At 41.2% G+C, this 15,465-nt stretch overlaps 1 protein-coding gene across 8 annotated transcripts in view; it reads left to right on the plus strand.

Annotated features, from left to right (window-relative positions):
• The window catches only part of TNIK (TRAF2 and NCK interacting kinase), a 382,866-nt gene extending 368,946 nt beyond the window's left edge, over positions 1 to 13,920 (plus strand). For all 8 annotated transcript variants that reach the window (XM_041002750.1, XM_041002751.1, XM_041002753.1 and 5 more), the window contains 6 exons: positions 1,384 to 1,518; positions 4,720 to 4,820; positions 6,774 to 6,923; positions 8,665 to 8,824; positions 9,064 to 9,203; positions 11,245 to 13,920. In XM_041002750.1, coding sequence (XP_040858684.1) covers positions 1,384 to 1,518; positions 4,720 to 4,820; positions 6,774 to 6,923; positions 8,665 to 8,824; positions 9,064 to 9,203; positions 11,245 to 11,328 — 770 coding nt within the window. In that variant the 3' untranslated portion in view covers positions 11,329 to 13,920. The remainder of the gene's footprint in view (positions 1 to 1,383; positions 1,519 to 4,719; positions 4,821 to 6,773; positions 6,924 to 8,664; positions 8,825 to 9,063; positions 9,204 to 11,244) is intronic.
• Positions 13,921 to 15,465: the final 1,545 nt, after the last annotated feature.

A 15,465-nucleotide genomic window follows, 5' to 3' on the forward strand; every position in this document is an offset into this window, starting at 1 on the left:
TTATTCTTGTAATTCCCTCTTTCTTTTAACTTCGCACTGAATGCTTGGCATTTTCAGCTCTTTTTATCCTCCCCAAATAAAGGCTAACTAGGTGATTTCTTCTTGTATTATCGGAGTTAAGTTCTTGTGTAGTCTTCTTCCAGTTAATTGCTGTCTTGATTGCTGCACTACTAACTGGAAACTAAAACCACCTGACTGCCCATCACCTATCAAAAGTGCAGTCTACCAGCAAATGTGGTCTTGATTATGTTGTGACAGTCTCCCCTTCCTCATGGTGGAACCATTTCCATTTCCTCCTCTCCTGAGGCACAGATAGGGAAAGGAGAAAACGAAAACATGAGCAAAAGATTTTTGAACCACCCTGGCTTTCCTGCCCACTCAGGAGCTATAAATATTCTCGACTTCTGGCTATGAAAACTAACGGTGACACATTGACCATCTTCATTTACATTCTGAATGTACTCTTATTACATCTAGTGTGCATTGCTTTAACAAATTTTCTTCTGGCGTACATCACGTCTTCAAAATATAAAACATCTCTAAAGCCGGAGAGATCAAAGGACATTGACTTTGTAAAATGTAAAACCTACAGACTAACATTACTTGTCACCGAAGCAGAGCTACCCCCAAGGGCATTTTCTTCCCCGAGGCTCAGACAAGCTAGTGAAGTATAGCAGCCTTTGTTCCATGTATAGTCTTCAGTATTCTCTTGATGCTTTCTTCTCCCCCTATGTATTCTTTACTTCAAGATTATGCCATCATGTTTTTCAAATTTGTATATTTTGCTTCCTTCTGTATTATTCATTTCAATGTTTTCAGCACACAAACTTGTCTAGTTCTATTTTCTGAACCCAGATTACCTTCCATGAACTTCTTTCTATTTCCCTTAAACTTTTCTTTTTGCTACTTAAAACCACTCTAGTGATTTTAACAACAGAGGAAGTGAGTAAGACTCTCTGCGCCACCATCTGCCATTGAGTTAGGGAGTATAAAGGTTAGTCAGACACCAAGAGCATGCACATATGTCCAGCTGCCAGCAATCCTCTCGTGATGAGGTTGAGAATGTTCTGGAACTCTGGTTGGTCATTCTTCCTTAGAGTTAGGTCTGAGTTTAGCAGATACTGATGTCTTTTTTAAAAAGAACAAAAAGCAGCTAAATGCATATTCTGTGTTATGTCCAGAACTCTTGGAAATTTTTATTATAATGACAGGTCCTGAGAAAACAGGCCTCTTTGATGAGAAATGCTGTGGACACTAATTATTATGCCTTTAAAAACACACATTACCACTCACATACCCAAATAAGAATAATTAACAGGGGTACAGAGGATAAAGGAAAGGACATGGCAAGGACTTGAAATGAAAGCTCTATTTTTGCAACAGGAAAGAAGAACAAGCTACGAGTGTACTATCTGTCATGGTTAAGAAACAGAATACTACACAATGACCCAGAAGTAGAAAAGAAGCAAGGCTGGATCACCGTTGGGGACTTGGAAGGCTGCATACATTACAAAGTTGGTAAGTCTCAAGACATGGAAGTATTAACTTTGGTATGTTTACTAGTCAAAATTATTCCTTTAATTTTCACTCCAGCTTTTTGTTTTTGTTTTTGTTTGTTTGCTTGCTTTTTAAAAGATTTATTTATTTATTGGAAAGTCAGATATACAGGGAGGAGGAGAGACAGAGAGGAAGATCTTTCCTCCGATGATTCACTCCCCAAGTGAGCACAATGGCCGATGCTATGCCGATCCGAAGCCAGGATCCAGGAACTTCTTCTGGGTGTCCCACACAGGTGCAGGGTCCCAAAGCTTTGGGTCCTCGACTGCTTTCCCAGGCCACAAGCAGGGAGCTGGATGGGAAGTGGAGCTGCCGGGATTAGAACCGGCACCCATATAGGATCCCGGTGCGTTCAAGGCGAGGACTTTAGTCGCTAGGTCATGCCGCCGGGCCCAATGTTTTTGCTTTTTTCATATTGGTGACGAACATGTAACCTGTATGTAACTGGAAATTTGCCGTCTGCTGGCAGTTGGCAGGAGTGTGTGTGTGTGTGTGTGTGTGTGTGTGTGTGTGTGTGTGTGTGAAGCTGCCTGGCGTGTAGCCTCTGAGCACTGCATGGATTGGAGTCTTGGGGGCTCAGTCCAAGTGAGTTTTTCACAGTGGCCATGCCACCAGGGTACAGTTTGTGCTGCTGCTCTCCTGCCGTCTCTTTGGAGCTGGGACTGAAAAGAGCAACTCTTTTCTGACTGATTGCTTCAATGAGACTTTTCTCATCACAGAATGAGGCCCTGTGGCCTCCCTCCTGGATGCTATGGCTCCTGCGAAGGTGGCTTGCTTTGCTGGGACTTCTTAGCAGCAATACTAAAAGCTGAGAAGACAGGGGCACAAGGGGTTTAAAATTCTGAAAGCAAAATTATTTCTAAGTAACATTTTTAAACAAACCTGTGTTAAGATTTTCATATAGTGATCAACTTATATTAGTACATTTCAGGCAGATTTTCGAGAAAATGAGCACTTCTTATCTGTAAACACAATCCTGTTTGCATTGATCTCCAGCCTGGCACAGTACTAGGTTTACACATAACAGTTTTGAAGTGTGAAGAAACAGATATTCAAAGAACACAGCGTTATTCCCAAAGGAGACCACAAGGGGGAGTGTCTTTACGGCAGCCTGATGGGATAGAAGCTATTATCTGCTCCACTGCACATTTTTATTAGGGAATCAGAATTATGTGATAGTTTCCAACAGGATAGTCTGCAATTCCAATTTTCTTCTTGTCTTCATTATGATTATTTGGCAAAATGCCAAACATGCGTCTCATCTTCAAACACCACGTACAACTTGGGTTCATATGCATTGTCTGGTGCTCTTCTGGAGAGAGCAGATTTCTTTCTTTTTTAAAAAAAAGGCCTTGAAACTATGGGCTGTACAATTGTGTTTATGGACAAAGTTAAAATTGTTTCTAAATGCTTCTCTGATAAAGTTGTTCTGTAAGCTGCAGACATCCAAACCAGCATTGGCCCTTATGTTTCTGCCCTCTCCTTTCTAATCATTCCTCTCTCTGCATTGTCATGATGTCATTGAGCTGACATGTGTCCGCACGTGGCAGAGTAAAAGGCAGCGTGACAGCTGATCACCATAAATCACAAAATTGAAGTGCTGCAATCTCCAGTTATCCACATAACCATTTGCAATCATCATTTTAATTTCCTTGGAGGATTTCAGCCATGACAACCCAGGGACCGTCCTGCAGCACACGATCATCCCAGCATAGTCAGATCCTCATGAAATTACAAAATAAGAACACAATGAGGGCCCGGCGTGATGGCGCAAACGGTAACGTCCTCGCCTTGCACACCCGGGATCCCATATGGGCGCCGGTTCTAATCCCGGCAGCCCCGCTTCCCATCCAGCTCCCTGCCTGTGTCCCGGGAAAGCAGTCGAGGACGGCCCAAAGCTTTGGGACCCTGCACCCACGTGGGAGACCCGGAAGAGGCTCCTGGCTTCGGATCGGCATAGTATAGGCCGTTGTGCTCACTTGGGGAGTGAATCATCGGACGGAAGATCTTCCTCTCTGTCTCTCCTCTCTGTATATCTGCCTTTCCAATAAAAAAAATAATAAAAATAAATCTTTAAAAAAAAGAAAAAGAACACAATGAAATCAAACAGCGTAAGAGTCATTTAAAATACTTGTCTCATTTCATCTCTAATATATACTTGATAAGTGTTGATTCTCAAGGCTATTTTACATTTTAATTTTGACTCTTTTCCTGGGTTTCCAAGTTTCTCTAAGACCTTGAAGATGCCATAAAGAGTTCCTGTCATGAAAAATCATCCAGGAACAACTGAAAATTTAACATGTTGTCTAAGTCAATTATGACTTTCCCTGCCAAATCTCTTTGGGACTTAGGCTATTTGATTTGTTCAGATATTTCATGAAGTAGATGACTGTTTTTCCAAAGTTTCTAAGAAGTAGAATCCACATGAAATAGTGAAACACCCAAAAGCCATCGCAAGGATCCTGTAAGCTCTCACGTAATCACTCTGAATCTTGACCACTTTCCCAGCGGAGGCACATGGGCAATGGCAGTCATGACAGTGCTGGATGAGAGTCTGTGTTCTTTCATGCAGTCGTTCAGTGTCACTTACTGAGCACTGCTTTGTATCTACTTTAGGAAACTTCATATTGAGCTCCACTTCCTAAGGCAATGAAAGAATTTGTCAAAGTATATAGGACCCTTTAAACTGGCCATTAACACAGTTCAGCAACCCCAATATTTTCTCACTAGAAGCATAAGCAATTATTTAAGGCTAGAGTTCAAATTTGAGTAATAAGCAAATGACATTTTTTTATGTCTCTACTTGCTTGTTATTTTTTTCTATCGTCTTGTTGTAATAGCTTTCAGCTACTTACCTGGGAATGAGCAGAAAAGCCAGTTCAGCTAACAAAAAGCAATGTTTGCAGATGAGCAATACAATGAATACTGATGTCTAGACTGGGAGCTAAAGAGAGTTCTAAGCAGTCAGAGCCCAACATGAGGAGAAGCACGTTGAGTACCGAACATCCCCAGTATTCTGCCAACCAAGTACACTAAATCCCACACCAGCCACATCACGTTTAACTCTGAGTGTGTGTTTGTGTGTTGTGGTTTACATATTCATTCACGTGTGAAAATCACTTGAATCAACTGATGTGCTTTTTCATAATCTTTCTACTACAGTTAAATATGAAAGGATTAAATTCTTGGTGATTGCCTTAAAGAATGCTGTGGAGATATATGCTTGGGCTCCTAAACCATATCATAAGTTCATGGCATTTAAGGTAAGCAGGCATATGCTTGTCTATTTTTTTAATATTCTGCCAGTTAAAGTATGCTGTGTTCCACGAAACAGTAGTTGTCATATGAATAATAAACCTGTTTCAAAAGTATAGATACTCCTAGATTTATTATTTTTAAAGTAAAGGTTAAGAATTTTAAAAATCTATTAAAGTATTCAAAATCACAGCTTCTATATCTGCCTGTATTTCAGAGGTATAGGTCATCAAGTTCAAGAGGAATTTAATGTGGGATAGTTACTGGATAAGTATTGCTAATGACAGTATTCAATGCTTATTGTCAACCTGCCTGAGCTGGGGTGTGCTGATATTTTGTCTGAAAGCGCAGGCTGGTGACAGCACTCAAAAATTGAACTGAGTCTTACAAATTCTTCTGCAAAGTTACTAAAATTTAGTGATACTTATTTATCCTCACTGCTGTTAGAGTTCTCTGAAATGAATGCTGGATGGGACCTAGTTTCTCTTTATTCTTCTACTTCAAATGCCTTTTCTTTTTTTTTTTTTTTTTTTTTTTTTGCCTTATCTGAATCTGTAGCCACTCTGATTGAACTGGTCTCACATGATTCAACAGCAGTGGGATATGGATATGCTAGTCTTATTGACACCAGTTTGTGAAAGTTGACCCCGACATGCTGGAAAGATCTCTACTTGCTGACACCCTAATGTGTTCAGGGCTGCATAGCAAGTCTGTTCACAGCCCATGTGAATTTGCTATTTTGTCAGTTCCTCCATATCTCATTGGCACTCACTGTTTCTCCCTTTGGCTCTTTATTCATTATTCCTTCCACCGAAGGCATGTGAGAGAGAGACTGCCCTTGGGCCATTACGCAGGTCTTCTTTGTGGATCATTTGAGATGCGCTCAGGAAGACAGACTCATTCAAGGGGCTCACAGCCATAGCCCCACTTTCATGAAATAAAATTTCTGGAATATATAATTAGTGATAACACTTAGAAGATGAGTCCCAAAAGCTAAAGTGGTGCTGCTCTTCTGCCAACATCTGTCTCTACAAAGAGATTTTTAATCAAGGTCATTCTGTTGCTACTCTGGTTCTGAAGTTTCTGTTACTGTATTAGCCAAAGTACGTGAGACTGCAGAAAGTTCTGTTCAGTAAAGCAGACCGAGCCTGGAAACAAAAAAGAACAAAGGCAAGAATTTGAAGCAGGACAAGAATTAGCAAGAGGTCCAAGCTTTCCCTAGGACCAGGTCAGGAAGCCAGCGACTCCCATGTTGAGAATATGATACTAGCAAATGATGCAGAGTGAGGAGTCTGTACATGCCCAAGGCAGCTATGGTTTCTCACATCTCCAAGATCTCAAGAACCCATAAAGGAGCCTTAAAATAATGGCGAAAGCAAAAATTTTACTTCCAAGCACACAGAACCTTGACAAGCCTGGCTAGAGCTTTCTTTGTTTCTTCTGCAGCTGAATTCCAGCAGCCAGTGCAGGCCAGGGGTTTTGTGATGTTCCACCTCCATCTTTATCACAACACTGAGTTTAGAAATGGCACAGTTCTGATGTCCACTGAATCTCTGAAAGATGTCATACCCAGAACATGCCCTTTAACCCTCAGGAAACTGTCCCACCAAGGCTGTCAGATGGGCTTGATGGCTGTGTGCCACAAACGGCCCAGAGAGGTGTCTGCACTTTGTCCAGAGGGCAAAAGGCAGTTAACAGCTGTACCAGGCACCACAATTTTTACTCTAGAGTGGAACTACCGAATTGACAGCTGTAAACTTTCATCCTGTCCCTAGAGATGGGAATGGAGGAAGAGGCTTGGATGAGTGCTCTATCCTTTCTGCCTGGAGCCAGAAGATGAATAGTTCTAAAAGTTAAAGAGAGATTTCCCACCTCTTCAATCTAAGATAATGTCTAAAGGAAGAAAGCCATTAAGATAATGTTTGTGGATGGTGTGGGTACTCATGGGGTGATTTTTAAAGTCTTTTGCAGATCTCCAGCACAAGCCCCTGCTAGTTGATCTCACAGTAGAAGAAGGTCAAAGGTTAAAAGTTATTTTTGGCTCCCACACTGGTTTCCATGTAATTGATGTTGATTCAGGAAACTCTTATGATATCTACATACCATCTCACGTAAGTTCCCAGAGCAGAATTGCTGTCTGTGTAACAGTGCACATATGGAAAGGGATTTGTGTCTGTTCGGGAATCAGGCTTTTACTAATCAGTAAAGCACATGGAACTTTGACTCTTGCTGAGTAAACAGAATGCTTTTCATAATAAAGGCATGTGGATTTAACTAATCTTTATGACTGTGCAAAACTGGGTAACATGCAATAGAGTTCCTTAACACTTTGGAGACATGAGATTAAAACCTTTTGATATTTTTTGTCAGGGCAAAAATGTGACATAGTAGTTCATTTTTTTAGTTTCTAAAAGAACAGTTTATTTTCTGTGGAAGAAACCCCAAGCTCATAAAATAATTTCTTGCAGAAAGTCTTGCATCCACTGTTTTCATTTTAGCTTGAGTATGTTATAGAACAACGAGGCATGGAAGCGCATACCCTGGCTTGATAGCAGGTGTCAGCTTTGTAATAATGGGTACCTTAGGTAGCCTCAACTTTCACACCTTAAAATGGGGACAAAAGGACCTGTACCAAAGAGTAATCATCAACTGTAAATAAGGTAATGGATCCAAGATATTTGGCACAGAGCCACCCAAATTGTTCTTCTTTATTATCTAGTAGTCAAGTCACTGTAAGGACACACTCCTCAAACGCAACTGTTAAAGGGAAATCTGTGATACATCTGCTTATTAGAATTGATAGAGTGTACGCTGTATGTCACAGGCAAGACTGAGAATCTGTTGCTGACTCTTATTGTGAGAATTTGATAACATCAAGAGCTACATGAACTGTAATACCTTGTTTTAGTACCTTATGCACACACACAGAGTTGTCATTCATTGCTGTGTGTATTATAGCGTATCTGCATGTGCACACAAGGAATGGCAGTGTGTGCTCAAGTGCCAGCCAGGCAGCACTGTGTCCATCCTGTCATCTCATTCCTACTCCCACATGTACACTGGGCTGCTGTGACAGACCCACCCAGGAGGTAACAGCGGCACCAGGATGCTTTTCCTAGTAAGAGGACATTCATACGTACAATGGGATTTTGAAATGACTGGTTAATTCCAAACTTTTTTTTCTGAAAGAGTCATTAACTTGGATTATTCCAGTAGGCACCGAGATAAATGATCTGTGTTATATACTCACAGCCTTATCTGGCCACAGTCCATCTGGGCACCCCATTTAGGCCAACTCCATCAGATTAGCTGGCTCATGTGCTCCTCATCATTTGGGAAGTAGCTGTGCTAATGGAAAACTCAAAATTTCTTTATCAGTAATGCATATGCTGAGCTCTCAGTTCCACTATGAAGGACTAGCACAGCTTTGATCAAGTTACCTAACCCGTATAAAACGCAGCTTGAGCAATTACAAAGAAATCTACCATGGGGAACTCCTCTAGGGGTCAGAAACTACCTGAGGGGCTCCACAAAGTTCATGGGAAATGGGATTCAAGGATAATGAGGCTTTTGAAGGCTTCTGGGGTGTAGACAGCTCAGTGGTTGCTTTGGAAGCTCCATGGATGGTGATACTTTCTAGGAAAAGGGAAATTGGATTTCCATCATGGAACTACATTTGTATGTAACAGGGTATTTGACAGATCTGTGGTTAAATGAAACAGAATTAATTTCAATCTCTAGAGTTAAAATGGAAGGAAACACTTTGTTACTGCAGTTGTTAGCGAAGACAAGTCAAGCTGTTGTCTTATTTTGTAATAAAGTTTTAATGCTTGGCTTTTCTTTGTCTTCTAGATTCAGGGCAATATCACTCCTCATGCTATTGTCATCTTGCCTAAGACAGATGGAATGGAAATGCTTGTTTGCTATGAGGATGAGGGGGTGTACGTGAACACCTATGGCCGGATAACAAAGGATGTGGTGCTCCAATGGGGAGAAATGCCCACATCTGTGGGTAGGTTAACCATTCCTTATCTCCTTCAGCAGTTACATCCCCCAAATGAAACGAAAATCAAGAAATGTGAAACAACCATTTGATTCCACAAAAAAAAGTCTGTGAATAACACTTGTAAGACTTGCTTTGTCTGTTTATCTCAAGTCTTTTGTCATTTTTGTGGTTAAGATGTGTACAAATGCTGTGAGTTATTGCCTATCTAATGTTTTTAATGCAGTTTTGGAAATTCCTTTTGACAGCCTACATTCATTCCAATCAGATAATGGGCTGGGGCGAAAAAGCTATTGAGATCCGGTCAGTGGAAACAGGACATTTGGATGGAGTATTTATGCATAAGCGAGCTCAAAGGTTAAAGTTTCTATGTGAAAGAAATGATAAGGTAAATCCGTTTCAACATTTGCATTAGTGTTTGCATTTTAAGAGACCACCAGGTACCTGTGAAACCTTCATTTTCCTTTATACTGATTTGAATCACATCTGTGTTAAAACAATATAATCTGAAATGGCATTATTTGGTTTTGATTCATGTGAACACTCCAAATATATTACTCACACAATGAAAAAGACGTGAAAATATATAGAGATTTCTTGTAAACTCCTAGTAACTTCTGTGGCCTGCAGGCCATCTGATGACTTAGCACAAGGCCCAAATTAGCTGAAGCACCTAGAGCAGCTGGCCCGTCGTTAATCACCTTACAATGGGTCAACTTCATATTCTATGTTCAGAATGTTCACAGAGTCACCGTGGGACCTAACCCATCATGTTCCATTTACCTTTCACTGTGAAATATTTGATGCAGAAATGTAAAGCAAAATGTCACCCATTCCTTAAGGAATGCACAATCACAAACTCAACTAGTGCCATGTCCTGTGTCATTCCAGTCATGTTTCCTCTGAAATGTCATAGGGGGACTGTTTTCCAGTGATGTTGGCATGTTTCCAGTCATGTCTGGCATGATCAGTCACCTCTAATGGGTACTCTGCCACAGTGCCCTCCCTATAGCATAATCTAGACTTTTTAGTAGCTAAGCTGTAGTACATTTGTGAATACATCCTTTGTGACTGTGGCCAAAATAGAGATGCTGTTCCCTAAACAGCAGATGTGTAAAAAAAATGTGATGAGTTGAAGTATTATGTATGTATCATGTAGCCTACTTCAGTTCCGCAGGGGCCAGGCAGCTGTAGAGCCTATTGGACCCCAGGCAACAACTCTGACCTGGTGTGATCTGGGATAGACAGCAGTTGTGGGTTTCCAAGATGGTTCCAGGGACTCAATAGGGTCCCACTCCAGTGCCCACTGAGTCTCAAAAACCATAGGGCTAGGAATCATCTGGTCATGAATACCCACGCTAGCTGGCCTGTTCCAAGTTGCGTTACACACTCAGCAGTAGCTGGGATCACACCAGTGTCTAGAGCCCGAAGCTTAGGGCTCAGCACACACAGATTAGAGAGAATGGCAGCCCCTATATTTTGCTTGTTATGGTTTTCCACAGGTCCTCTCCATCCCCCCCCCCATTTTGATTCTATGAATAGCTTTACTTCCATATGTAGCATTAAAAAACATTTCCACCAACTTCCCAAGAAGCTGTTGTTGTTGGAAAAGGGCATTATTCTGAAGTTGTGGAGATGATGTAGCAGAGACTTTATACTAGTGACAAAAAGTAAACGCTTTGGACCAAAGTTAGGTGTTGGCTGACTGAAGGGCTATGCCACGGCCCCAAATATTTTCCAGGGCAGTGGTTCATTTTCATTCAGCTCAAGCAAGCAGTAACCCAAATATTGCTCATTTCTCTTAGTTGTTTGCTCAAATGATTTAGCAGACGCAGACCTAATGGACTGTGTCTCTCCTTATTGATGTCATTATCTCACATGGCCTAGGATCTGCCAGCATCAGCAGGGCCATGTGTTAACTCTTGACATGCCAAAAAGAACTGGTACTAACCACCTGATCCTATCTGACCATGACCATTTCAATGTGTGTAATAGCCAATAGGCTCAAAATTTCCCCCTTGATTTCAGGCATTTGAAAGGATTCCGTTCCCTGCTGCAGTCTGCCTTCTTGTTAACAGGAGACAGAGAGAGAGCCTCTGTGCCTTTCCAGAAACTAACAAAGGACCTACTGCGTTCTAGGTCAAAGATCAGGATGCTCTCTTAGCAGGAAAATTCCCTTTCAAAATCTGAGCACCCAAAGGGACTTCAAAAATAGCAGAGCCCCTTCAGTGTCCTGGAGGCCAATGCCACGCTGAGCAAAAGCATGACAATCCTATGTCATAAAAAGTGAGAGTGTTTCCATAGGATGCACTGTATCAGAAGGCACCTTACCAACACCAGCCTTTGGCACATGACAAGGATAGGACGTGTTGAAGAAAAGAGGGGGAAAACCCATGCAGTTGAACTAACTTCTTTTTAATTTCAAACAGGTATTTTTTGCATCCGTGCGATCTGGAGGAAGTAGCCAAGTGTTTTTCATGACCCTCAACAGAAATTCCATGATGAACTGGTAACAGAAGAGCACTTGGCACTTATCTTCATGGCATTATTTCTAATTTAAAAGAACATAACTCATGCGGACTGATGCCAGTCTAGAGGCAGAATCAGAAGGCTTGGTTGAACATACAGCTTTCCCCTCTTCCTCTCCCTCCACCCCTCCCAACCGTCCGTCTTTTAGTGTTGCAGCCTGGTTGAGAAGGAGAGAAAAAGGTGGCAAGAATTTCCAGGAGATCCCCAAGAATGCTGCGATGGCTACAAAGATGGACCACATGCCCTTCGGAGTTAGGGATAGGGACAGTTACTATGTGCTGTTATGATTAAGCTGTGTTATGATGGGTTTTGATTTTTTTTTTTTTTTACTTTGCCCCCTCACTTTGTAAGAATGGGGAGATGCATACTGAGAAAATAAGTCAGTTTTTAATTCTGTCTGCCTGCTAGTTGTAAGTATATGGTATTGTAAAAACCAAAATTCCGATCTACAATGGTGAGAGACAGCACAATAAACAGTACCTTATCTCCTTACCCTGAAGGCCATAACTGCAGAAAGGGGTAACTTCAGAACTCTTGCCTTCACCAATTCAGAAGGTTGCTTTTTCACAGCAACTGGATAAGGAATTTTTAAGAGAAGAAAAATATTAGTTTTCCCCTCTTTTGGGAAATAGATTTTAAATGGCTAAACTACTAGCCTTAATCTAATTTAAAAAAAAAAATCAACTACTACTTTTGTGAGTCTGGAGGGCCATGCTTTTACATGGCCCTTTATGCGACAGTGTGTTGAATGGGACAGGAATGGCATTGAAGTGAGTTGGCCTAGCAATAGAGGGACTCTAAAACAACGTTCCCTCAGCTCAGTACAACAGATCAGGGAAGAGACGTGATGGAGGATGAGGTCAGACAGAAAGAGCGACTAGGAGAACAAGCCTACACACACACACACATGCACGCACACACACACACTCGCACTCACTCACACTCACTTTTGTAAAATGCACAAAGCCTCCTGTTAAAAGGTCACTTGGTTTGGGCTTCGTTAAGACCAAGACTGTTCTGAGAATTGGGGAGTAGATGACATCCGGATTCTGGACATTCTCAGCTCTCTTCTGAAGGTGCCACTTTCTCAAGATGGAAACTGTGACGGAACAAGATGAATAATAATAAACATTTCTGAGCTGCCTGTGTTCTGCCTGGGTCCGTGAGAGAAGGAACTAGACTCCTTAGCCTGCTTCAGGCACGGCAGGCAGTGTTGCCTCAAATTTTAGAGAACTTGAAAGCAAGGCTTTGGCCAAAATTCTGAGACCCTGTATCACTTTACCTTCCTCCAAATTATCCAACATCCGGTAAACATTTGTGCAGAGATATGTATGTATTTAGTTCAGGTTGACTTACGTCCTTATAAACTCTTACTCAAATGATTTGAACTTCTACGTGATTGTCTTGGATTTTTTTTTTTCCAAAGCTACAAGCATGGCCGCCCATGGTATCCAGGTGTTGTAAAAACAATATCTGTGTTGCGCTTCCTGTTTTAACCTACCTCGTTTTGTTTGTTTTTGTTTCACTGTTCATCACAGCAGTGTTATCTCCAGGAGACATATAGAGAGCTCAATTGGCAATCCCAGCTGGTACATTTTTAAAACAAAACAGTAGTTGACCAAATTGTTCTTAAAAAAAAAAAAAAAATGAAAAATTCAACAATAAAAATTGATGTGGTTTGTTTCCAGAGAAAACAATTACTGGAAATGGATCCAAAAAAATAATCTGTGATCCTACTGATTTTGCTTAAATCCATAAGCAGCTGATGTACTATTAATGAGAACAAAATGTGCAGTTAGGAAAATGGAGCCATTTTAATCTGATGGTTTGAGCGAGGGTGTTGGGGGGAGTGAAGAGGAAATATTCTGGTTTCTGGATTAAATGTTTATACCCCTCCTGGAAAGATGGCTATCGTTTGCATTTATGTTAACCAGGAATCTTGGAAATGCAACTGAGGATTATCTTCAATGAGCCCTGAGCCCAGAGATGTCCTCATCATGGTCCCTTTAGCACGCGAAAGCAATGAAATCCTCCTGTTCTCATTTTTACTGCTGTGCTTGTGCTGCTGAACAATACAATCTTCACAAATTCCGTGCAACAAATTTAGCAATAAAGTTTCTAGATCGAACTTAGCAACTACTGTAATTGGATGCTGATGTGGGCAGAACACATTGATTGGAGTTTCATCCCCAAATGTGATTGCCACCAGCTCTTTATATTGCTGCTGTGGTATTTTAAACCAGAAGCTTTTTTTTTTTTTTTAAATTATGTTGCAAACTGATCTTTTATGTTTTGTTCTGTTTTGATTTCTAAGTGACAAGTTTGAAACACACAGCTTTAAATGATTTTTTTATTGTGGGATTTTGGGTACAGTTAAGAAATAAAAGGGAATCATTGTGTTTAAACATAAGGTAGTTTGTGAATGTGTTTTTTAAACTCTAGATTCATTGAAACAAAAAAAAAATCACAAGGAAACAATATTAATGCAGTCTTGTTTACAGTATGTACAGTTACATAACCTAGAACATGAGCTTTTCTGGTGCCAACAACAATAAAACACAGAAGTTAAACATCAAGCCATGCCTTTTACATTTTTATACAAGTAATTTATACAGAGCACAAAGCAAAATCAAATTTGAGAGAGCCCCCACAAATTCTGTGCTCCTTAAAAGATAATTACTTGAAGCCCTTATCTTCAAAAATCCCCATCATGACAGATCTCACCCCTGACAGTAAGGCCCACCTCATGCAGAATATATCAAAGTGGTGTCCTTATGACTCACACAGTTCCCAAATTTGGTTTGATTCCTTTTTGAAAGGTGTTTCAGGGTTGCTCTTCACACATCTTCAAAGTGTCTTTGGTTAGTATCCATCTTCATCAGGGAAATTCTTTCCCTAGAAATTGGCTCATTTTCTTTTCTACAAAAAGAAACTGAGCCCTCTGCCCAAGTAGGCTTCTTCCAATCCTTTCTTCTCTAAAAGGATGCTCTAGATTGATCCACTGGGCCTGGGCATAATCTAAAATCCAGGAGCTGGTAAATGATCTCCGTTCCTGGGCATCAGTCGTGGATGCTATTCTGTGAGTCCTTGCATCCAGTGGGTAGCATAAATGGATGACCTGGAAGACCAGTTCCATTGAGACCACAGTTATTGCACATAATGTAAATGAAAACCAAAAAAACGACATGGACTAAGCTTTTTGAGACTTTTGAGCTGTGCTTCAAGAAGACCTAGTGCTATTGACTTATTCAGCAGACTAGATCAAGGTAATAGGCAAAAATCCCACCAGGCAACATGAGCAGGTGCTTCACTTTTTTTTTCTTAGTTTTTTTTTTTTAAAGATTTATTTTTATTATTTTGTTATTGGAAAGGCGGATGTACAGAGAGGAGAGACAGAGAGGAAGATCTTCCATCCGATGATTCACTCCCCAAGTGAGTGCAACGGGTCAATACTACGCCGATCCGAAGCCAGGAGCCTTTTCCCGGTCTCCCACGCGGGTGCAGGTTCCCAAAGCTTTGGGCCGTCCTCCACTGCTTTCCCAGGCCACAGGCAGGGAGCTGGAAGGGAAGCGGGGCTGCCGGGATTAGAACCGGCGCCCATATGGGATCCCGGGCGTGCAAGGCGAGGACCTTTAACCACTTGCGCCACCGCGCCGGGCCCATGGGGCTTCACTTTTTAAATAACTTTTGATGTTGCTTTTCTCAGAGGCACTGCTGACATACCTTGCATCACATACACGTTTTTCAAAACCATCTTAATTCATAGTTGTCAACATCTACTAACAGTTTTCTGTCTGCTTTTGTGATTCATTGGTAACTGGTGTCTGCTCTTTCTGCTGCCACAGATTAGAAAGAAAGGTAATAACAGGCCAGAGCAGTTTTGGTTTTATCAGTTTCCAGACACAAAAGTAGCTGAATCTGGCTTCACAGTCCATCAAGTTAAAAAGAACACTTGCCCTACTTTTCTGTGTTCAAGTCCCCATCACTGTATTCCTGAAATGTGGAAGAGCTCTTTGTGTCAATAGTGTGTGCTGTCTTTGAGAGTCTGCTTAAATGGGCATCCCTTGCATGTGTGCTGACTGCTTAAAGATGTGAAATGTGTGACATTACTTTTCATAGAA

Source organism: Ochotona curzoniae, unplaced genomic scaffold (assembly GCF_017591425.1).
Source record: "Ochotona curzoniae isolate NIBS_2020 unplaced genomic scaffold, NIBS_Ocur_1.0 scaffold_2587, whole genome shotgun sequence".
Lineage (NCBI taxonomy): Eukaryota > Metazoa > Chordata > Mammalia > Lagomorpha > Ochotonidae > Ochotona > Ochotona curzoniae.